Source organism: Callospermophilus lateralis, chromosome 3 (assembly GCF_048772815.1).
Source record: "Callospermophilus lateralis isolate mCalLat2 chromosome 3, mCalLat2.hap1, whole genome shotgun sequence".
NCBI lineage: Eukaryota > Metazoa > Chordata > Mammalia > Rodentia > Sciuridae > Callospermophilus > Callospermophilus lateralis.
The window spans coordinates 75,273,587-75,298,367 of NC_135307.1; the positions used below are offsets into that span (position 1 = coordinate 75,273,587).

General features: G+C 37.9%; 1 protein-coding gene across 1 annotated transcript in view; it reads left to right on the top strand.

Annotated features, from left to right (window-relative positions):
• Gch1 (GTP cyclohydrolase 1) overlaps nt 1-20,881 on the top strand; it is a 42,626-nt gene extending 21,745 nt beyond the window's left edge. The window contains exons 2-6 of the mRNA XM_076848370.2: nt 3,012-3,121; nt 8,495-8,550; nt 15,818-15,849; nt 16,824-16,908; nt 18,736-20,881. Coding sequence (XP_076704485.1) covers nt 3,012-3,121; nt 8,495-8,550; nt 15,818-15,849; nt 16,824-16,908; nt 18,736-18,862 — 410 coding nt within the window. The 3' untranslated portion in view covers nt 18,863-20,881. The remainder of the gene's footprint in view (nt 1-3,011; nt 3,122-8,494; nt 8,551-15,817; nt 15,850-16,823; nt 16,909-18,735) is intronic.
• Nucleotides 20,882-24,781: the final 3,900 nt, after the last annotated feature.

Consider the following 24,781-nt stretch of genomic DNA (forward strand, 5'->3'; position numbering starts at 1 on the left):
GAATCCAGGGGATGCTCTAACACTGAGCTATATCCCCAGCCCTTTTTATTTTTTGAGACAGGGTCTTGCTAAGTTGCCCAGATTGGCCTGGGACCTATTATCCTCTTGCCTCAGCCTCCTGGGTAGCTCTGATGATTGTACTACAGTTTTAAATTTTGAGGAAGACTATCAGAGAGGCCATGTGCCCTTCTCATTATATCAAATCTGGAGCTATACAATACCATTATGTCTTTTTTTAGGTGGGGGGAGGGTACCAAAGATTGAACTCAGGGGCACTTGACCACTGAGCCACACCCCCAGCCCTATTTTGTATTTTATTTAGAGACAGGGTCTCACTGAGTTGCTTAGCGCCTCACTATTGCTGGCTTTGAACTCGAGATCCTCCTGTCTCGGCCTCCCTAGCTGCTGGGATTACAGGTGTGTGCCACTGCATCCAACCAATTTATTAGTCTTATTGCTGGCAAAGTTAACCTTGATCACTTAGTTCAGGTAGCATTGGCCAGACTTTTCCACTGTAAAGTTACTACTGTTCCTTTCCTGTATTCTGTTATAAGCAACTTATTGCTTTTTAACTTCTGATGTTTATCAGTGTACATGGGACACATAGCTTAGCAGTTCTGTCTGTCTTTTATTACCGGGGATTGAACTCAGGGCCACTTAATTACTGAGCCACATATCCAGCTCATTTTGTATTTTACTAAGAGACAGGGTCTTGCTAAATTGCTTAGGGCCCCTCTAAGTTGCTGAAGCTGCTTTGTACTTTTGATTCTCCTACCTCTGCTCTCGAGCAGCTGGGATTACATGGTGTGCACCACCATGTCTAGCTGCCAGTCTTCATTAAAAGAGTAGTAACTACCACATCTCTTACTTAGCTGTGAACATATTTAATCCTGACGATACCTCTGAAAGATCTGCTCTTATTCATGCCTGAGATGCCTTGCCCAAGGTCCAACAGCTAGCAAGTAAAGATCCTCACTTAGCCTAGCTGAAAGGCTGGCTTTAATATACACCATATGGTTGTCATCAGAGCTTACAATGGGGAATTTCTTTGCCGGAGAAAATGAATGTGTCTGACATTAGATGATGATTCTCTTCAAGAAATAATTTTTTATTTGTTTTTACTTTTAGGAATATTTCTTTTGTGACTAAAGATTTTAGGAAGTTATACATGGCAATAACATTATGTTAAACTCTTGGAGTAATCCAGGATGCTTCTCGGAACACTAAGGGGTTATTTTTGGACTCCTTTCAGAAATATGACTAAAGATTAGGACAGAATATTCAGTATAGAAAAACTGCTCTTAGAGAAGGAATATTTACTTAACGAAGGACTGTGAGCTTTTTTCCTCCCTGGAGTTTATTAGCCACTTCCAACAGGAGTGTCTGTGGGTGTTTAAAGCCCACACATTCACTTTCATGGACCACGCTAATGACTTTCCCTACCACACACTCTAGTGTGATTCTGAATAGCCTGACTCAGGGGATGATAACTGGTTTACATGATGACTCAGTATCTCTGAGCCCCTATTCTAGGAGCAGCTGAGCCATTGAAGGTCAGGAGTGTGGGTGGACGTTTGCACATCTTCCCTGTGACTCACTTGGCAGCCTGCCTGAGGGAAAGTGGTGGCTGTAGGTGGCTGTAGGCTGTGTTCACCTCCTCCCTTCTGTCTAATTGTACTATGTAGTGTGGGTATCCCCCAAAGCCTTGAAACCATACAACTAGGCATCAGTGCCTAGATGTCAGTGCCGTTTTCATAAAGTATATGTTTACTTTATAAAAGTGAGATGATAACGGTCCTTCTTTTAGCTTCTTTTCTCAGTTGATGATAGAGCCGAGGAATTTTCCATGTTACAGGCATTCACCTACACCATCAATCAGGTACCTATACCATTATCAAAATCAGGGTGGTACTGCAGTGGTGAGGATGGTGGCTTGTATCCCTTTGTCCCTCTTCAGCATCCAGGACAGGATGTTCTTACAGTCACAGAATGGTGGAGAGCTCAAAGGTCCCTTGTGCATCGTCTAGGTAACCTTCTGTTTTGCAGATGAGATAGTGAGGCTCACTTGGTGCAGTATTTAAAAATAAAAATGGTTTTTAAATGTCTGCAGTATGCTTGGCCACCTGTGCCAGGTTCACAGTTTATCACTCATCCCTAAAGCCTCCCCAGAGAGGCACAGGCACACAAACCGTAAGATCTATTTCCTAAGAAAGGTGACCATTAGAATTAGTCTTATACTCATCTACAGTAACTGGAAGGCTTTAAAATATAGAAAATTATTTCAGGAATTGGTAATAGCAGTCAGGTTTACAAGTGTATGGTTCTGGCCTTAGAAGTCAGAAGGCTAAAGATTCGTCTTTACCTCATGATTTTCTACCTATCCATTATAGAGGAAATATTAAGTATAAAAAAGGTAAAAAGAAATAGAGTGAAAGTGGCCTATTTCTATACCAGAAAATAGCCACTTTGATTTTATTTGGCATAATTTCTCTCTCCCTCCTTTCCTCATTTCTCCCTCCCTCCTTTTTTTCCTCATACTACAGATAAATTTGCAGTTCTGCATTTCTTATATAACATTGTATTAATGATTTTTAAATATCATTTAAAGAGAAAGACTTTGGTAATTTGATAGATAAAATTAACTGGTTTTAATTTGTATGTCCTTAATGCCTTAATGTTTTAGTGAGGGTAACATACTTTTTAGCCCATTTTGATCCACATTGCAGGTGAGCAACACCTATAAAAACTTAAATATAGATTATAACATATATACTATGTTTATATAATATATAATGATAATTATAATAATATTAATTAACATAACATGCTCTAGGTTACATTTCTAACATATTTTTAATGTACCCATGTCAGTTTCATTGAAATATTCACAGAATTGAATACTTGGGGCTTAATTTATATTTACTGTCTTTTTGTATTGATCATGGTGGCTTTTCTATTTTGTGCTTTTCTGTGGAATTGTAAGCATTACTAAGGCAAGCTTCTGTTTTCAGATGTCCTGAACGATGCTATATTTGATGAAGATCATGATGAGATGGTGATTGTGAAGGACATAGATATGTTTTCCATGTGTGAACATCATCTAGTTCCATTTGTGGGAAAGGTAAGGTTTTCCTTATTTCCTGACATTTTAAAAAGCCTAATGAAAGTTTTCAAATTATGATATTATATTTAAAATTGTCAGTTGCTAATTCCTCATATCCTAGATATTTATAGTTACACATAAATGTTTACTCTTTATCAACCTGATTGATGTAATAACCTGAAATTAAAAACAAAGTAGCAGCTGGCCCTCAGGCCAAATTTTATATTAAATACCATGTTAATAGGTGAAGAGAATGAGGTTAAAGCAGCAGCATCTTTTTTTCTTGGTAGATGCTGCAGGCTCTGAAAACCTTTGCCCTTTATGTTGACTGAATATTCTTTGATCCAAGATATACCTGATATATGGCATGATATGAGCAGTAGTGATTATAGAATTTCCAGGGACAGAAGTTATGGTATTAGTGGCTTTAATTTATTTCCAACCCTTTCTATTAAAAAAAAATAAATCTAAATGTAAGCTAGATGATATATCTCCTAGTTTGTTGTAGTTAAAAATAAATTTGATGTGAGGCTAAGGCAGAAGAATTACAAGTTCGACTCAAAAAACTTAACTTCAAACAAAAACAAAACAAATAACCCAGTTAATAGTGGGCAAGGAACTGAACCTGCATTTCAAAGAAGAAGAAATATGAATGGTCAACAAATATATGAAAAAATGTTTAACATCTAGCAATTACAGAAATTCAAATTAAAACTACACTGAGATTCCATCTCACTTCAGTCACAATGGCCATTACCAAGAATACAAGTAACAATAAACATTTGAGAGGATGTGGAGAAAAAGGCCCACTCATACATTGCTGGTGGGACTGCAAATTGGTACAACCACTCTGGAAAGCAGTATGGCGATTCCTTAGAAAACTTGGAATGGAACTGGCAGTTCCATTTATCCCACTCCTCAGTATATACCCAAAGAACTTAAAGTCAGCATACTACAGTGATGTAGCCACATCAATGTTTATAGCAGCTCAATTCACAATAGCTAAACTATGGAACCAACTTAGGTGCCCTTCAACAGACGAATGGTTAAAGACAATGTGGTACATATACACAATGGAATATTAGCCATAAAAAAGAATGGAATTATGGCATTTGCCAGATGGAACTGGAGACTATCATGCTAAGTGAAATAAGCCAATCCCAAAAAACCAAAGGCCAAACTTTCTCTCTGTTATATGGATGCTAACACACAACAATGGGGCCGGAGGGGGGAATAGCAGGTCATTGGATTAGACAAAGGGGAATGAAGAAGGGATGTTTTAGTCAGCTTTTTCGCTGCTGTGCCTAAAAGGATCCAACCAGAACAATTGTAGAGGAGGAAAACTTTATTTAAGGGCTTTCTGTTTCATGGGTCTCAGTCTGCAGACAGCAGGCTCCATTCCTTGGGGCTAGAGGTGTGGCAGAACATCATGAAGAGTGTGGCAGAAGCAGCTCACATGATGAGAGAAAGAGAGGGAGAGAGAGAGAGAGAGAGAGAGAGAGAGAGAGAGAGAGAGAGAGGGAGGGAGGAAGGAAGGAAGGAAGGAGAGACTGATTCCACTCTCCAGATACAAAATATATATCCCATGTCCCTATCCCCAATGAACCACTGCCTCCAGTTATTACTTAGTTAATCCCACCAGGAAATAATCCAGTGATTAGATTAAGGCTATAACCCAATCATTTCCCCTCCAAACCTTCATACATTGTCTCACATGTGAGCTTTTGAGGGACACCACATCTAAATCATAGCAAGGAAATAGGAATGGGAATAGGAAAGACAGTAGAATGAATCAGATATAACTTCACTATTCTCATACATGAATATGTGACCACTGCAATTGCACATTATGTATAACATAAGAATAGGATTCTAATTAGAATAAGTTCTATTCCATGTATATATAATATGTCAAAATATACACTCTACTGTCAGGTATATCTAAAAAGAACAAACGAACAAAAAAAGAGAACTGTAACTTCGAAACAATCCTGGATGACTTAGTGAAACCTTGTCTTAAGAAATAAGAACTGGAGTGGTTGTGGCTGTGGCTCAGCGGTAGCCCATTTACCTGGTATGTGTGAGGCACTGGGTTCAATTCTCAGCACCACATATAAATAAATAAAATAAAGGTCTATCAATAGTTTAAAAATATTTAAAAAAAAGAAAGAAAGAAGAACTGGAGATGTAGCTCAGTGGTAGGGCATTTCTGGATTTAATCCCCAGTACCACAAAAAAATACATTTGTACATATAATAAATACTTTGAGAACATGTGGCTTTAGAACAAAGAGTTGTCCTGTTCATCCTACCCAATAATTATTTAATTTTGGCTTTTCATTAATGCTTTTCAAACAGAAGGCTCATAGGAAATAGTGTTATGAATACCTAAATAGCCATTACTGAAATTTAATAAGATTTAACATTTGCTTCTTTTTTCTTATTAAAGTATTTTATTTTTTTCACTTTTATAAATAGAAGTAAAACTTAGAAAAATGCATAAATCATGTTTTTTTTTTTTTTTTACCATCTCACAGATTAAGAGCTAGAACATGATTTCAGGATTAGCATCCTGAAAGCTTACCTCCTGTTCCTTCTTAAGCCTTACCCCATCCCTGATCTCCACAGGTAACCAGCATATCAATTTCCAACACTATAGATTAATTTTGCTTATTTTTCAGTAATATATAAGTGAAAAGAATCTGTAATATGTCCTCTTTTGAGTCTGGTTTCCTTTGTTCTACATTGTAAGATTCATTGATGTTTTTGCCTGTGATTATAGTTTATTTCCATTGTTATATATTATAGCATTGTATGAACACACCACAATTTATCTATTCTGTTCTTCTCTGGGTAGTTATTTGCATGTCTCCTCTTTTTTACTTTTCTTGCTCAAACAACACTGCTATCAGATTTCTCTTGTTGCATATATTCATGCATTTCTGCTAAGAATGTATCTAGAGGTGGAATCGGTTTCACAGGGTATACCCATGTTCAGCTTACCCAGTGCTGACCTATAGCTCTCCAAAGTAGTTGTGCCAATTTACACTCTCAGAAGTCTATGGGAATTCTCATTGTTTCATATTCTTGCCAATACTTGGTACTTTCAAGATTGTATGTAATGGTATCAGTCTCTTGCTCTTCTAAAAAAATTAAATTAAAAAAAATTTTATCATGGAAAATTTCAAACATACATAATGAGAAAGACTAGTAGAATGAGTTCCATGTTCTCATCAACCAGTTTCAACAGATATCAACACAGGACAATCATATTAAATAAAGGTCCCCACTGCACTATATTGGAACAAATCCCAGATATTCATTATTCCTCCCATGATTTCTTCCAGTGTGTCTGTATAAAAGACAAGGATTTTTTAAAAAAGAAAACCCAATTTGATTTCCACATGTAGCAAGATAGCAATAAGTTCATAAACATTGAAGAATACAAAGTCTGTTATAGACAACATGACTTTTCATCACTAATTATTAACTGGCATTTCTAAAATGCCAGTTACCTACACTAGCAGTTAACCCACATTAGCAGTTAATATGTATCTCTTATCTATAGTAGCACGACCACAAACAAAATCAATAGTAACTCCTAAGTAGCATCTAATAGCTAACCCAGATAAATTTCTCCAGTTGACTCACAGGCTTTGCTATTGGCTTATTTAAATAAGAATACAGTTAAGAGTCACATTTATATTTACATTGCATTTGGTTATACCTTATTAAGTCTTTTATTCCAAAATATGCCCTCCCCAATTCTCCCATTGAAGAGACCAGATTGGGTCTTCTGTAGTGACTCACCTTCTGTGTTCCACTCAACCTCTGGATTTCCTATAAACCAGATCTAAAGTTTAATGATATTAAGACTGACCATTTCAAACAGAAGTAGTTCCCAGGAATGCTGAGAACTTCATATTCTATCATGTCAGGAGGCACGCAGTACCTTATGATCTACAGTTAACAATGAGGGAACCTTTGAGTTCATTTCTGTCTTTTATTGTAGGTGAGATAATTAAACTCTTGTTCAGGAGGATCTAGAGAGTTAGTGGCCTTGTGGGGCCAGGGTCAAGGAGCTCAATCCTGTACTTCTCACCACTGTGGCTGTTCCCTTCTATTTGTGTGCTTGCTAACTTTTTTAGCTATATGATTTAGTGATGATTTTCTAAAGTGGACAGTTAAATGATTTAGAATCTGAAGGAAGACCAAAAATCACACAAACTAGAAGTGTACTCTAGCACTGCAGATAAGCATACAAATTCAAGCAGTACCGAGACATTGGTGGGATGGGACAATTCTTAGTTTTTGAGGGGTGGGTACTAGGGACTGAACCCAGAGATGCTTAACCACTGAGCCACATCCCCAGCTGGTTTTATATTTTTTATTTTGAGACAGAGCCTTGCTAAGTTGCTTAGGGACTAAGTTGTTGAGTCTGACTTTATTTATTTATTTTTTAAGTTGCTGATGGACCTTTATTTTATTTATTTTTATATGGTGCTGAGGATTGGACCCAGTGCCTCACACAAATTCAGCAAGTGCTCTACCACTCAGCCTCAGCTCCAGCCCCTGAGACTGGCTTTGAACTTGCAACTCTCCTGCCTCAGCCTCCCGAGCTGCGGGGAGTATAGGTATACACCACCACACCCAGCCCCTGTGGGACAGTTCTTTTGCTTTGTAGCACCCAGCGTTCAGGTGCTCTTTGACTTTCTCTTCCTGCATACCAGGAAGGCAGTGAGGTGGAATTCTCAAAATCTTCAAGCATAGTACTAATAGTACTAATAACAAAAAACCACTAAGTACTACTACTAGATCAATTGTAGAAGAGTATAATAAATATTAGGTGAACAAATGAAAACTGTTTTATGTTGGCATCATGATGCAGATGTGTCTGTAATGTTTATATTTGTCTAATTGATTTATATTTGGCTAGTATGAGCCACAACCCCAGCCATATTCCTAGCCCTTTTTATTTTTTAATTTTGAGACAAGGTCTCACTAAGTTTCTTAGGCTGGCCTCAAACTTGTTCTTCCTGCCTCAGCCTCTCAAATTGCTGAGATTACCTGGCTCTGTGGTGGGATTCTTAAGGCTACAGTGCCCTGGGGAATGACAACATTTTTATATAAAGGAGTCTTTCCTGGTTACATTGTGTTGTTGTTACAGGGTCTTTTACCTTTTCCTGAGAAAAAAATTTCAGATTTGAATCAAAAATCACCAGGGAATATCACAGCTATACTTTTTTAAAAGTCTTAAATCTTCTAATGTTTTAAAGTTACACTGTCATTGTGATGACTTTGCAGGCCATTATACTATATTTTGTATGTCTGTATTTTGTCAGAAAGCAGTGCTATATGTTCACTTAGCTCACGATTTGTCTCTCCCCTCAAGGTCCATATCGGTTATCTTCCTAACAAGCAAGTCCTTGGCCTCAGCAAACTTGCCCGGTGAGTGTGTGGAAAACAAGAAAACAGGTAGATAAAACCTGCCTCTGTCTGCTGAGAATCAGTCTCACCAAGCATTCTCTCCCCATTAGACTGGATCTCACTTGCAAGTCACATTGTACTTTAAGTTTATACTTGGAAAGGCAAGCAGAGCAGCAGGCCCTGTTCAGAACCAATGCCCATGTCTTTCTCTACCCCATGGCCTGCCCCAGCCACCGATATTGTTTATGCCCCTGAATATTCTTTATTGGTATTTCATTTGGTTGATTGGAGCCAGTGAATCCTGGGTGATCTGGGAAATACTGGGAAAGGTGTGTGTGTGTGTGTGTGTGTGTGTGTTTGCTGAGAGAGTTAAGAACAAAACGGAGGGACAGGTAATGAACAGACAGTCATTACCTTTAAAGTCCAGTCCAAAAATTCTGATTGAGATTATAGTGACCCTGTCACAGTTGGGACAAGTGAATCTCTATGACCAACTGACCTTTCTGTGGCTTTGGTGGGTTCCTGCTGCTTCTCTGTGAAGACACTGGGATGTGCCACTCCTGTAGGGGTGCCCTCGATCCTCAACTGTGTTAGAATCTGTGTAACCCACCCCAGCAGGCTGATGGCTGCCCTTCACAGCTGTTCCTTTTGCTTTGTTTTCACCTCCATTTTCTCATTAGTTTCCATTAGGAATTTAGGAGAAAGTTGTTTGAAAAGAAAATTAACTTTCCTAGTTTATGACCTTGTGCCCGCTTGGCAGCCTTTACCCTAGCCAGGGCTGCTTGGTATCATGGAAGAATGATGGTACATCCTGGCTGAGCTTCACTACAGGAAGTTGCCTATCACAAATCCAGAAACATCCTGGCATCTTGCAGTGATCTGTCACTGGTTGTAGAGCCAAGGGGTGGCTGAGGAGGTACTGATAGAGGGTGTTTAATCTAACTGTAATTTTTATTAGCGACTCCCCGGTAATTTACTCCCAAATGATAATAAATAAAATCAATTTCATGTCAACTGTGAATAATAGTTTCTGTACTAAAATTGTCTATTTTTACAGTTTCATAATGTATGGTCTAAGTAAGGTCAGCATGCTTACTGTGCAAGTGTGGCTACAGGCCCAGTGGTCTGGTGTTCTTCCTTCCAGCAAGACTCCCAAGCTATACCTTTCCCATAAAATTTCTGGCACTGCTGAGACCATAACAGACTGTCCATATGTGAATGGTGTAGTGGATGACTTTCATATAAAAAGGTTTGGCAGACCATATTAAGCTTAGACCTTGTGGGTTTTTGTTTGTTTGTTGTAGTGAGAGGGATTAAACCCAGAGCTTCATGCCTTCTAAGCAAATGCTGTAGCACTGAGCCTCACCTTCAGCCCCGTAAGCCTTGGTCTTAATGTGAACTGCTTTCTCTAGAAGACCATCCCAGATTGGCCATGATTAATACTTTATGGGAAAGGAATTCTAGAGTGATCAGTAATATCACGGAATGGATGGTGACTTAGGGGTAGGAGGCAACAACAGTCTTGGTTATTTCCTTTTCTAGTGAAAGGAAACAATCTCAACTAACCTTTCATGAAACAATACAAAGGACTTGATTATTAGCATGGGGATTTGTCCTTACAGTAAGAGGATTAAAGCCTAAGAATAAAATGAAACACCAAAGACCCAAGTGTATATTACTTTCAGATATTTTGTAAAAACTTTGAATAAAGAGTCTGTTAAACAGAAAAGGAGACTAAAATTTTATCCAATTGCAATATTTCTTGTTAGAAGTAAAAATATTTAGTGACTGAAGAGTAATAAATCCTCATGTCTCAGCAGAACTTCACTGCTCATTTTAATCTCATATGTGAAGTGTGTTATACGATTGCCTTTAAATGAATGACCTTTCAGTGCCAGTAAAGTCAAATATCAGAGAGTAAAACCTTAAGTAACAAGAAAATGCCAGAAGTGAGTTGATCTGGTTCAACTCTAGTAGAACTTTAGAGTAAATTTGCTTTGAATAGAAATTCCTTTTGTTGCCAAAAAGCCATTGAGTATGTGTTTTGTTTTGTTTTTTTGCCTTAGAATAATTGAGTGAATATAATTAAATCTTGAATTTAGAATTTTAGTACCCTGAGGTAGCCAAGGCTAACCTGCTTATTACACCTGCTGTGCCTGGGCCCTGTACCAGCCATTGTGGCATCTAGAGAGAAGGAGGACTCAGCAGTACCCGCGAGGAGGGTGCACAGTGAGGTTGCAATGGGTGCCACAGCGATGCCTGCTTTTACTCACAGGCCTGGGGTTCGGTCCCCAGTGTGTGTGCATGCACACACACATCCAAGTATTTGCTTTGCTTCGGAGCTCCAGGTTCATAGCATCCATGATGATAGTGGCCTGTAGGGTGGAAGAGACCCAGAGATGGAGAGATGAGCAGAATTCTAATGGGATAAAAGTTCTTCTAGGTAGCTTCATGTCAGAGCGAAGGCAAGCCAGAGGGTAGTTACAAGGCATATTCCAGTGGGTAGGGACTGGGATCACTGATGGAAACAAGAGATTTAGCCAAGTGTGATGGGGAATTGATAAAAAGATAGGATGGGCATTAGATTACAGAGGGAACATTTCTTTTTATTTCCTCTGTATTATGAAAATAGCCTACGACTACTAGGCATGGTGGCACATGCCTATAATCCTAGCTACTTGGGAGAATCACTTGAGCCCAAGAGTTCAAGACCACCTTGGGCAACACAGCAAGACTCTATTTCAAACAAACAAAAATAAAACACACACACACACACACACACACACTTTTCACTTAAATACAAATAGGTGAATAAAGGGAAAGCTTTTGTTTCCTGTTGTCATTCTTTAGAATTAAAGTTACAGAGATTTCTTTCACTATCCTTTAAGAAAATTTCTATGTAAACACAAACATAGCCGTTTAAAACTAGTAAAACAACAATAAAAGAAATTATACCTTATATGCTGTACTATTACTGCCTTTTTTAAAAATTTAAAATACTTTGAATTTCTTGTATCTTTTAGTCTAAAATGTCCAGATTATTTTTAAGGGCTATCTAATATTTCTTTGGTTGACTAATTCATTAAGCTAGTCTTTGACATGGACAAGTATAGTATGCTGTTTGAAACTGTCAAAAAGGGAAAAAAATGCTTTGAACATATTTTTATATATTTTCTTTGCATACTTTGAATCTGCATGTAAGAGAAATTACTGTGATGGATTTTCTGGGTTCAGGGTAGTTGAATTTTTGCTATTGCCAAATTTCTCTCCATAAACATCATGCCAACTTGTACTCTGATAATAGGTAAAGGGTGTGTTTCTCCACACTCTTAATGCTGAGTTTCATCTCACTTTTAAATCTTTGCACATTGATAAGTAAAAAATGACATCATTTTTATTTGAACATCCTCTTCCCTTTCCCTTCCTCCAATCCTCCCTTTCTCTCTGTCTTTCCCGCCTTCCCTCCCACAATTTTGTGCATGCTCAGCAAGCGCTCTACCACTGAGCTGCATCCCCTGCTCATTTTGAATGTCTCAGAGAGTGAAATTCAGAAAGTTCCTCATTTTTCATTTGGTTGCTTTTTTTTTTTATTACTGATTTGCATAAGCTCTTTGAATGTTTACATATTTAGGTCAGGTGCTCCAAGTAATTTTTCTCAACTTTTTCTTTTGTGTTTTGATTTTGTTTCATAGTATTATTTTTTCATAAATAAATTTAAAACTTTTCTATAGTCATAAATAATTCTTCTTCTTCTTAGTATTTGTATGGCCTCATTTTTGTTTTTAAATCATTGCTTGATCTTAGAAGTATTTTGATCAAAGAATGGGGAGGGGCCGTCTACTGTTATTGGGTGCTCATTGCCTCTTGTAGCACCCCACTTTTGCCAGCCTGTGTCCTTAGTGCCACCACTCTCTATTGGGATTTTCTTCCTCCTGGATGGATATCAAGCTCCTGGCTCTTCTGCCTCTAACCTCTGAGGGACCTTTCTTTTGTTCTCAAGTGCTGCTGAAATGATTTTTCTAGATTGTGGATTTAATCATGCTGTTGCTTTTGTGACTCCTTATAGTTTTTAAGATAAAATTCAAACTCTGCAGAATAAGTTAGAAAACCCCAAAAGAATATAAATCACAAGGCCAAATCAGAAATCGCTGGGAAGTCTGATTGAGAGAATACATATTAATATCTAGGGATGAGAGGATATGTAACTAAAAATATATCTTAACATTTAAAAAAATATGAATAGTGTTTTTTTTTTTTAAAGATGGGAGAGAAAGGAATGCACTGAGAGTTAGAAAATCTCAATTTACAACTAACCATTAGAAAAAGTCAAATTAACCAGTCCTAGCGATGCACACCTGTAATCCCAGTGGCTCAAGAGGCTCAGGCAGGAGGATCACAAATTCAAACCCAGCCTCAGCAACTTAATGAGGCCCTAAGCAACTTGATGAGACTTGTCTCAAAATATAAATTACAAAAATGGCTGGTAATGTGGTCCATGGTTCAGTGCCCCTGGATTCAGTCCCTGGTACATAGCTGGATGTGGTGGTTCATACCTGTAATTCCAGCTAGTCTGTAGTCTGAGTAGGAGGATTGTAAATTGGAGTTCAACATGGGTAACTCAGTGAGACCTGTCTCAGGGGATGGGGTGGCTTCATGATATACTACTTGACCAACATGCAACCAGGCTGGGTTCCCTTAGTACTAAGCCCAAGACAGTAATTTATTTAAAATGGCCCCAGGGAGTTAGCTTTCTAGTCACTGGCATAAAAAAGTGCACATTCTCTGATGCATTTTTATCCAGGATGGTAAGAATTCCCACAAGTGAAATTCTTAGGAACATGAGTTCAAAAGTAAAAGAAAAGCCACAGATGTGCAAAGAGGGCAGATGTTGGAATTATCAGAGAATATGAAGCAAGTATTTTAAAAAGTAACAGTATTGAAATTTTGACAAAGCAATAAGAAATTTTCAGAGTTAGCCAGGCAGATCAGAAAAACAACCAAATATAACTGCTAGAAATAAAAAAAAAATATGATAAATGACACCGAAGCTCAATATGCTTATTGAATAGCAGAGTAGGCATAGATGAAAATATAGTAAACTGAAAGAAAGGTCTGAAAAAATTGCACAGAATATAATTCAGAGAGATGAGCAGAAAATATGAGATTGAATTTAACAAATGTAGAAGACAGTTGGAGTTCTGAGATGTAACATAATAGATGAAATATTAGAAAAGATAATTCCTGGAAAAGTTTCCAGATCACTTGCAGAATATCAGTCTTTAGATTCAAGAAGGCTAGTAAATTTCAAATGAGAAAAATTTAAATCTGTGCTGAGGCAAAACATGGTAAACTTTAGAGTACTCAAATGTCAGAGTAGGCATGGAGAAAAATATTGATTAGCTATGTAGTAACAGTGGTGAGACTGACAATTGGTTTGCCAACCACAATATTAAAAGACAGATAACTGTCAGTATCAAACAAGAATTTTATTCCCAACAAATAGCTCTTAACAAATTTTCTTCATAGGGGCTGGGACTGTGGCTCAGCAGTAGTGTTCTTGCCTGGTATATGTGAGGCACTGGGTTCGATTCTCAGCACCACATATAAATAATAAATAAATAAATAAGGTCTATCAACAACTTTAAAAATTATATATATACATATATATATATATATAATTATATTATATATGTAATTCATAGAATGAGAACAAAATAAAGATTTTTTTAATTCAGAAAAGGTATGTGAAATGCTGAAAAGACATTATAAATCAACACCTACTCTTAAAGTAGAAATAAGAAATTATAAGCTCTCTGAGCATAAGTTCACTACATAATCACATAGGCATTCAAAAAAAAACCAACCAAACAAAAAAAAAACCCCAAAACACAATGCATGAACAATTCTCTTCACATCTACAACTCTCTACCAGAAATGGGGAGGCACCATGCACGATAATAAAGTATCAGAGACATTCCTACTAAAGTATCCACACAAAACACAGATGCCCAATGTTAGCACTTTTCTAATATTGCACCCAAAATTCTACTTACAAAAAAAAAAAGAGAAAGACATTGTTAACTTTTGAAATTACTGTCTTCTACTTATGTAACAAATTAGTCACCTGAAAACCCATCAGAAGTTATAAAAGTAGAAACTTGACCCAGTAAGAAATATGGCATTGCTCCTAGGTAGGAGCTTGAAAACCATCCTTTCTTAGATATGTGTTCCAAACAATATAGGTATATTCCTCCAATATTGTATACCTACTGGGGACATGAAGAAGGATGGTTCCCAAATTCATGTCTATGTAAAAATTGATCTTGACATTTAGTGTCCAAATTCATGACTAAAAGGTCAAAGTTTAAAGAAAACATTTTCATTGTGAATTGTCCCCCCTCGAATGGGTTATTCACATTGCCATATTTGCATTTCATGACTAGACAGGGAAGAATTTATCACCTGGCAGATTGTGATGTAAGATCAGGAGTCTTTTTATTTGGGGAGGTTAATCATACCAAGTACTTACATAAACCTATCTTATAAAGGAAAGAAATCAAATCCATTCTAATCTGATTACATTAACAGATTTAGTTGGTGTCATAGTTAACCTGATTTTTTTTTTTTTTTTTAATACTGGGACTTGAACCACTTAACCATTGAGCCACACTGAGCCACGTCCCAGCCTGCCACCCTGTTTTTTTTTCCACCAGTTTGAGACAGGAACTCACTAAGTTGCTTAGGGCCCTGCTGGGTTGCTAAAGTTCGTCCTGAACTTGCAATCCTCCTGCCTCCTGAGTCACTGGGATTATAGGTTTGCACCACAGTGACCAGATAATTGGCCTGATATCAATTAACAAATAGTCTTTTATTTTTAACTTGATCTTTAAGCTCTGATAAAACAATATGATTAATTGGAACATTTGAGACAGCCTAAAATTGGTGACTTGGGAATTTTAAAATTTTATAGCTCAACTTTAATTGTGTGTGTGTGTGTGTGTGTGTGTGTGTGTGTGTGTGTGTTTTCCTAAGTAAACATTGTACTTGGAGATACATTAGTCCCCGCCTGCCCCTCTTTAGAGACATAAGGAAGCCCCACTTTGTGTAGTGTGATTATGGTCTCCATGAGACTGCATCTCCTTGTAGAACTTGTTTTATGGGAATAAGCATTATCCCCTGCCCACATCCAACTATTGCTTCAACAAAGTGTTTTTAGTCTTGTGAGGTGGACTTAGCAGTTTCACTTCAAGCAAGGTATGATTAACTAAAACACTTCCTTCTTTTCTAGGATTGTAGAAATCTATAGTAGAAGACTGCAAGGTAAACTTTTATATAAATCTTTTTTTTTTTTTTTTACAGAAAGCGTTTTTTCTTGCAAAAAATATCTTTATTGTATTCAATGTGTAATGAATATAACAAAAATTAAAACCTCGTAGGAAGATAAAAGTCAAAGTTTGTTTCAAGACAGAAATCACTGTTGTGTTTGCACAACTCTTCACATTTCCATGCGTATGCCGTTGTTTTCAAATCAGTTTATTTGTATCACAGTTAAGCTAAAGTGGATAATTGGCCTTATTTTCTTTTTTCCCCCCACTTAAGAAACCCTAAACAGTTTTTCCACATAAATATTCATTTCCACATACATTCCTCATTCATTTTGGTGGCTGCTTAGAATTCTGTTGTGTTCATGGCTTGATTTAGCCAATCCCTGCTCTGATACATATTTGGGGGATTTTTTGTCAGTTTTCCAATAAATGCAATGCTTCAGTGAACACTTTTGTATGTATTCAAAGACAAGTTGTTTTAGACAGCATAGTATTTAGGTTAAATCGCCTGGTTTTCAACAATTCAGTAATTAGCTCCTTTGTTATTAGTGTTGCAAGCTGTTTATTTGCTGCACTCTACCTCTGTGGAGTTGCTCATTAACCAATATTCTGTTGGTCTTACTGCACATGTTAGGAGCTAGTTTGCCATTCTAATTGCTCCCCTGCAGAGATGCTGGAGAGCTTCCTGGTTCTCTTCAGCACCTGCAGTGCAGGTGAGGGGACAAGTAGACAAAGCAAACAGGCAAAAGCTGTTGTCATGGCTCTTAAATGTCACAGAAGTTTGCTTTTTAAGATGTCGAATAATTTTAGAGAAAAAAATCTAGCTGTTTGTGTTTGACTCTTTTTTATGGTCTTTTCCTTTTTTTTTTTTTTTTTTATTAGTTGCTCATGACAATACAATGATCTTGACATATGTGATTCTGCAACCTGTGTTTGACTCTTAAACTGAGCTCTTTGTCACCTTCACAGTCCAAGAACGTCTTACAAAACAAATTGCAGTGGCAATCACGGAAGCCTTGCAGCCTGCAGGAGTTGGGGTAGTGGTTGAAGCAACGTAAGTCTGAAGCTGCCTTTGATAACGTCACAGTCTATGTAAAAATTGATCTTGACATTTAGTGTTGCTTGGTTTTCCTAGCACCAAGTGATGTCACACAGTTGCCACTGCTGATTTTTTATCTCTGGGCCTAACCCTTCACCCTCTTTTGTTCACTGTGTTGCTGATATAGAAACCAGGGTATGGGAGAGTTTTTTTTTTTTTTTTTTTTTTTTGGAGGGGTAGGCTGGGGTGGGGTAGGGTGGGATTGAGGGTAAGCATAGTTGCAGATTTATTCTATGCTTCTCTTTTATCTTAGCTTTTTTGTTGGTCCAAGCAGTTTTTCTAACATTTTGTCACACATTTGAAAGACAGAAAAAACTAAGAATCAGTGCAAAGGACAACTGAAGATAATTCTTTTTTTTTTTTAAGCAGTTTTTTTTTTTTTTTTTTAAAGAGAGAGAGAGAGAGAATTTTTAAAAATATTTATTTATTTTTTAGTTTTCGGCGGACACAACATCTTTGTATGTGGTGCTGAGATTCAAACCCGGGATGCACGCATGCCAGGCGAGCGCGCTACCGCTTGAGCCACATCCCCAGCCCCAAGATAATTCTTTTTAAAGAGAAAAAAAATTGTCTAATTTTTTTTAGTTTTAAGTTTTTATTTTTTAAGTGATACATTAAAAACATAAAAATAGTACATATTGGGCTGGGGCTGGGGCTCAGTGGTTAAGTGCCCCTGAGTTCAATCCCTGATACCAAAAAAAAAAAAAAAAAAAAAAAGTACATATCTGTGGGGTATCATGACTTTTTTTTTTTTTTTTTAGTTGTTGATAACCTTTATTTATTTATATACAGTACTGAGAATCAAACCCAGTGCCTTACACATGCCAGGCAAGTGTGCTACCACTGAGCCCCAACCCCAGCCCCCAAATGATATTTTGATACATGTATACATGGTGTAATATTTAAATCAGGTTAAACATATCTATGTATCCTAATATTTATCACTTATGTATGGTAAAAACCATCAAGCTTTTCTTTTTCTCTAGTTTTTTACGATCTGTAATTCATTATTTTTATCTATAGTCACCCTACCGTACCGTGGTGCCCAGACAGGATTGTGGACTTCTTGCTACTGTTTAACTGTAACTTCATGTCCACTGAGGAACCCCTCTCCACCCTCCCTCCTGCTTTCCTTCCCAGCCTGGAGTAACTGCCATTCTACGCCCAACTTCTGTGAGATTAGGTTTTTTTTTTTGCTTTTCACATGAGTGAAAGCATGCAGCACTTGTGTTTCTGTGCCTGGCTTATTTCACATCACATAATGATCTCCAGATGTAGACACTTCTTTAAGTTACAGTGAATTATGAGAATTGCACATTCAGTATGGGCAGTTTCATTCACTTGATGGCCTGCTCTGACCTCTGCTCAGTGTATGTCACGTGGCCCCAGCAGCTTGTTCAGACCCACTGGTCTCTGTTACCTGAGTTCTGCCTGGTGAGATGCACATACTTGGGTATTTCTCTAAACACCTAAGCTAGCTCAAAACTGCTTTGGTCTCTGAAGACCAAATATATTATTTTCACTCATAATGAAAATTCCATTTTCTCTGCTTTTGTTGAATACATTAAGGATTTAACCATGGATAAGAATAAAAGCTGTAAGACTTTAAAAACTAAAAAAAAAAAAAAAAAAAAAAAGTTTGGGTACCATTTGTCTCAGAAGGAATATTTCAACACACTTGGTAACTGAGCTGAGATGTACCTTCTTGCATGCTTTTTATTCTAAAAAGTCAAATCAGCACTGTCAGCTCCTTAAAACCACCTTCATTGTCTTGTTTTGTAGACACATGTGTATGGTAATGCGAGGGGTGCAGAAAATGAACAGCAAAACTGTGACCAGTACAATGCTGGGTGTGTTCCGGGAAGATCCCAAGACGCGGGAGGAGTTTCTCACTCTCATTCGGAGCTGAACTGGAGCATGGCGTGGGGCAGGTCCGACTGCTAGTGGTGTTGTCTTTCATCATGCCTCCCCTTTTCATTTGTTACAGATGTTAACTTTATGCCTTGTCACTAATTGTATTTAAAATTATTTATAAAGTCAAATTAAAAATGATTCACATAGGGGTAAGCCCTGCGCTTTCTTCTTGCCACCTTGTAGGGGCAGTGTCTAAGGTGAACTGCCAGCAGCCTAAGTTACATGCACAAACCACTGCCATTCAGATAACCCAAGGGTGCTGGGGAGGAGGAGAATCTGTGTATGTGAATGAAATCCTACGGTGATCTGTCTCATCAGCATAGGAGAATCCGGCATGGGAAAAGCAGTTCCTTTTTCCTCTGCCTCGGAAATGGTATAATGCTGAAAGTGCTCTAATAATTCACGAACAGTGTGCAGCCTTGCTCTGTGAATTCGAAGTCCAGCAGCTCTGCTTCGATCCTGTTTATGAATTCACGAGTGACATTTCGTTTTTATTTATTTATCAGCTATCCATTTTTAACATTAGTCACCAAGGGAAGGTGGTGGAATATCTATTTTTTTCAATTTTACTGTGAGTTAAAAAGGCACATTTCTACCTTCTTTCTTAATTCAAGTACAGGGAATTAGTTCCTAGAGTTGTTTACGAGTTATTCTCACGTCAACATACAGGGATTTAGACATTTAACTCTCTGTGCCTTGATGAGAATATCACACCAGTTAGCCTGTAGATACTTTTGCCTTTTTTTTAAAAGCCATTATTTTATAAGTCTTAGTACTCACACGGCAGATAACTAGTCCCACAGCTGTCTCTTTAGAAGTTTCTTGGACATTTTTATTTTGATCTTATGAAATATTTTTCTAAGGATTTCTAGAAACTTTTGGGAGTGCTCATCATTGTCAGGTCTGAAGAACTCTAGCTTCCAAGAGCCCAAAAGAGTGCAGATGAATTGACTGTGGCCTGCCTTGGGAGCTGTGCCCCTGTCCTCACAGAGCTGTGCTGTCATGTTTGTGAAAATGCACTGAGAACTCTGGTCTTGTTTTCCTTGTGGTCAGCTTGGGTCTTGGGTCTTGTCCTCAGTGTGACTCTGTTCAGGTGGTGTAGGCCTTTCAGTCCAGAAGCTGTTGCCTTATTACCATTTATCTTAAATTTTGTTCCACTGGGGCAGTGTGGGCCAAATTAAAACAAAAGCACCTAACTCTCCCACAAAAACAGACACAGTTAATTCTACAAAGAAGTGTTTTATTCCATCAGCATAGTGCTCTTCAAATTTATTCATTCTTTTTTTAAAAATGAATTACGTTGCTTGCTTAAACTGTGGTCATTCTATCTCTGCCACTTACTTGCCACTTAGCTTACAATGGAGCAAGATGGTCGAGGTTTCTCTCCTTTTTAAAAAATCTCTACTACTTTCCCCTGTATTTGGAGTTTCTAAAGTCCAATGGTGGTTGATTTTTGAGTTCCATGTTAAATCTAATTTGGAATAAACATTAACCTGCTTAATATTTAGACATTTCTAGGTAGAATTCCGACTCATGTTTGGTATTTTAAAGTAAAAACAAGTGTGACTTGGAGGACCAAAGAATTTGTTAGCTATAAATTCCTCTTTGCAGGGCTAGGGACATAGCTCAGTGGTAGAGCACTTGCCTACCATGTGCAAGGCTCTGGGTCCAATCCCCAGCCCTGTAAATAAATAAATAAACAATCATTTTTTGGAGATCATTTGTATTCCTTTGGAATGACTTTGTCCTGACATTCCCTAGAAGTGTTCTTAGAAAGTGTGATGTATCCACAGGTTTTTGTCTCATTGGTAAATGCAAAATAATGATCTTGTCTGTTTTACTCTGGTCTGTAGTACTTAAAAATTACTTTTTCATATTCGTGATACTGACTATTTGGGGGGGGATTTTTAAGAATTTGATGCGTTTAAATATACTGTTCAATAACATTGTTTGAATTTTATGTATGTGCATCCCTGAAGTTGGTTCTATTTAAATTATTAAAGTGTTATAACTTTGTCTTGTGAAAGTTTCTTTTTCAACCACCAGTATAAATGTCACATATACTAATTTGATTATTTTAATTGTCTTAGCTATAGTGCCCATCATCAGGGCTTCTCTTTTTCATTAAGCTATTGGAACGTACATCTCAAGGGTAGCACCAAGTGACCCTAGTCTCTGACAGTGTCTCTTTGGTGTTTGCATGGGGTTTTACTAACTTCAATCTTTTGGGGGAGGAGAAGGGGAGGTCTGGGGCTGAGTCAGGAATCTGAATGGCCCTAATATCCCTCTGTTGTCCTAGTCCTAAGTTTAGGACGATAGCCTTGTGGGAACTGACATTGCTTCCTGTGTGGGAAGAATCAAACTGAGTCTAGAGCAGACAGGGAGTGGAGGAGAGTTTGCCTAGGGCAAAACCTGCTGTTAGGTTGAAAGGGCTTTGCTGCCTTCTTTCTGCAGTGACCTCATTCCTTTCTTGCTGGTGGTGTTCTCTACATCCCCTCTCCCCCTGGGCAGCGGCTCCTCCCCTCGAGGACTGGTTATCAGTGTGTCTGGGTGCTGGACATTAGAGTGGCCTGCTGCTCCTTATAGGACCTTGTAAACTGTTGGGTAATGCAGCTCATAACTGACTTCTAACACAGAGGGTAAACTGAATAGAAAAAAGAAAAGCTAGTAAACCCAGAGTGCCTACTGGTAAAACATTCCTACAACTGCAGCTCCAAGTGTCAGAAAGGTGAGCTGCTCATGGGAGCCTGAGTTGCTGTTTCTGTTTTCTCATATATTGATTGGTCAAGTTCCTTGCTTGACACCAAAGGTTTTAAAGGCTTTCCATCAACACAGAACACATGGACTCACCATGATGGACAAAGTTCCTTTGGTGAGGATGAGGAGGAGAGGGAGTCTCATTAGACAAGTTCAAGGTAACTTGCTTTATTTTAATTGTTATCATGTAAACTAAAGTATGTATGGCAGTAGAGATACCAACATATGAACTCCATGCGCTTATCACCCAGCTTCAAGAAGTCTCTATTCATGGCCATCTTTTTCCCTCAATAGCTTCATCCCCACTGGATTATTGCAAAGCAATTCCCAGGCATCATTTCATTCATCAATATTTCATACTATTAAATGAAGTAGAATCAGGGAAAGAATTCTATAACCAAATGCCATCCATTACTACACATAAAAAAATTAGTTCTTTGATATCAAATATCCAGTGTTTAATTTTCCCCCACTATGGTCCTAGTATTTTTTAGTAATTTATTTGAATCAAGGTACAATGAGGTTCATACATTGTCATTGGTTGGCTTGTTTCTTAAGAATCTTAGACACTCTCTTCCTGATCCCTTCCTCCCATTTTTCTCCTTAGTTTTTCTGGTCATTAGCTTTTGGAGGAGCCCCAAAACATGTCCACTGCCAGAATGTCTGTGGCTGTCCAAATAAAGTGACACTCTAGCCTCTGAGCCAGCTTAGGTGGGGTCTGGTTCTGTTTTTAGTTTGGACTTAGCTTTCTTTTGGAACTCAGATGCATCCCCAGGTATGAAATAGAGTTCATTCTGTTTTTCTCTGGGTCTGTCCTTTTTAGGCTTCAGTTTTAAAACATCTACCACATGGCTTGTTTGGCTTCAGCGTGGAGGGTACCTGGGTTCCTGGTTAAACCTGTGGAAGGGTCATTATAGAACTGGAAATGATCAGCCCTATAAGACATCACTCTGAGTGCCTATCCCTGGGGAATTCCAAGATGTGGGTTGGACAGTAGGAATGCTTGGTTTTTCACACCTCTGACTTGTTCTGTTACACTTCCATGACCCTCTGAGTAAGAAAATGGGGTTCTGGTTGATGTGGTGTAGGGAGGAAGTGACATCCCAGGTCTTGTACTTAAGCAGTTATTTTTTTCCCCTTCCCAGCTGGGCAGCTGTGACTCGGCAAATCCTGGTAGAATAGTCCTGATACATCTATCTGCTTTTTCTCTCATCTCTACGTTCTACTGTTTGCTTTGAGCAATGTGTCCACAACTCTGACCTTTTGAGAAATCCTTTAGCTTCTGGAACTGACTGTGCTGCCCAGAGGAACAAGGCATGACGACTGTTGAGGCTGGGTTGAGGGAGTCCCGTGATGAAATCCTAGGCCACGTTGGAAACTTCCTGACTTTAAGATGGGAGTTTCTTTTCTCTCTTCCTGAATCCTCTCACATTTAAAAATGTGCTGAACAAATAGACAAACAAAATCTCCGCCTCCTGATTTATCTTATTTGTGAGTTTTCCTACTATATGTGTGATGATACTGATTTTTTTTTTTTTTTTAGTACCAGGAGTTGAACTCAGGGCACTCAACCACTGAACCACATTTTTAATTTTATTTAGAGACAGGGTCTCTCTGAGTTGCCTAGTGGCCTCAATAAGTTGCTGAGACTGACTTTGAACTTGTGATTCTCCTGACTCAGCCTCCTGCGCCTGGCTATCCTGATTTTTATAGTCATATTCTATCTTGACTGGTAAATTTTTTTATGGAGATTTTTCTTCTTGCAGGGCCGTTTGACTTCTAACACAGAGGGTAAACTGAATAGAAAAAAGAAAAGCTAGTAAATAAAAATCAACTTAAAATCATTTTGAATAGCAGGGATAGAATTTTTTTATACTGCTCATTTAGGAAGTGCCTCTAACCAAGAGCAACTAATCTCAGACCAAAATTTCTCTTTTGAGTTTCATTTCTAGGTATTTTTGAAAGCCAGTTTGCCCAGGAGCAAGGAGCATGTGAACTTGAAGCCCTTATTGAAATCTTATCTGATTACTTTTTGCTTAACATTTATCAGAATCACCTTTCTGGAGGGGTATGTATGTGGGAGTAACTTCTATGTCAAGGTTTGAATATTTTTAAATTCATTTATTAGAGCTTATAGTTTATACATAGTAGTTGAGTTCATCCCAACAAATTCATACATGCATGGAAATAAATTTCAGTTCCCTTTTTCCTTCCCATCCTCCCTCTCCTCTCCCATTCTCCTTCCGATACTCTACCAGAGTTCCTTTTGTACATCTGTTAATTTATATTATTGGTTCTTTATGTTATCCCATCCTTCCCTTCCCCCTTTCCTTTATTTTACTCTAGCTTTCACATATGAAAGAAAACATTTGACATTTGAGTTTCTGAGTTTGGCTTATTTCACTTATTATATTCTCCACTTCCATCCATTTGTCATCCAATATGACAAATGCCATAATTTTATTCTTTTTTTATGACTGCATAGTAGAACTCCATTGTGCATGTGTATTTCTTAATCTCTTCATCTATTGATGGGCATCTGGATTGATTCTGCAATTTAGCTATTGTGAATTGTGTTGCTGAAAACATTGGGGTGGCTATATCGCTGTAGTATGCCAAGTTTAGATCTTTTGGGAAACTATCAAGGAGTAGGTTAGCTGGGTCATATGGCAGTTCCATCCCTAGTTATTTGAGGAATCTCCATACTGCTTTCCAGAGTGGTTGTACTAGTCTGCAGTCCCACCAACAATGTACAACTGTACATTTCCCCCCACAACCTCTACCAGCATTCATTATTGTTTGTATTTTTGATCATTGCCATTCTAATTGGAACAAGATGAAATCTTAGTGTAGTTTTGATTTGCATTGCCCTGATTGCTAGTGATGTCAAACATTTTTTTTTTCATATATTTGGTTGGCCATTTGTGTTTTTTCTTTTGAGAAGTTTCTTTAGTTCTCTTACCCATTTATTGAATGAGTTGTTGTTGTTGTTGTTATTATTATTACTATTATTATTATTATGTTCTGGCTATTACTCCCCTATCAGAGGAGTAACTGGCCTAGATTTCCTCCCATTCTGTAGCTCTCTCTTCACCCTCTTAATTATTTCTTTTGCTGTGCAGAAGCTTTTTAGTTTGATGGCATCCACTTATTGATT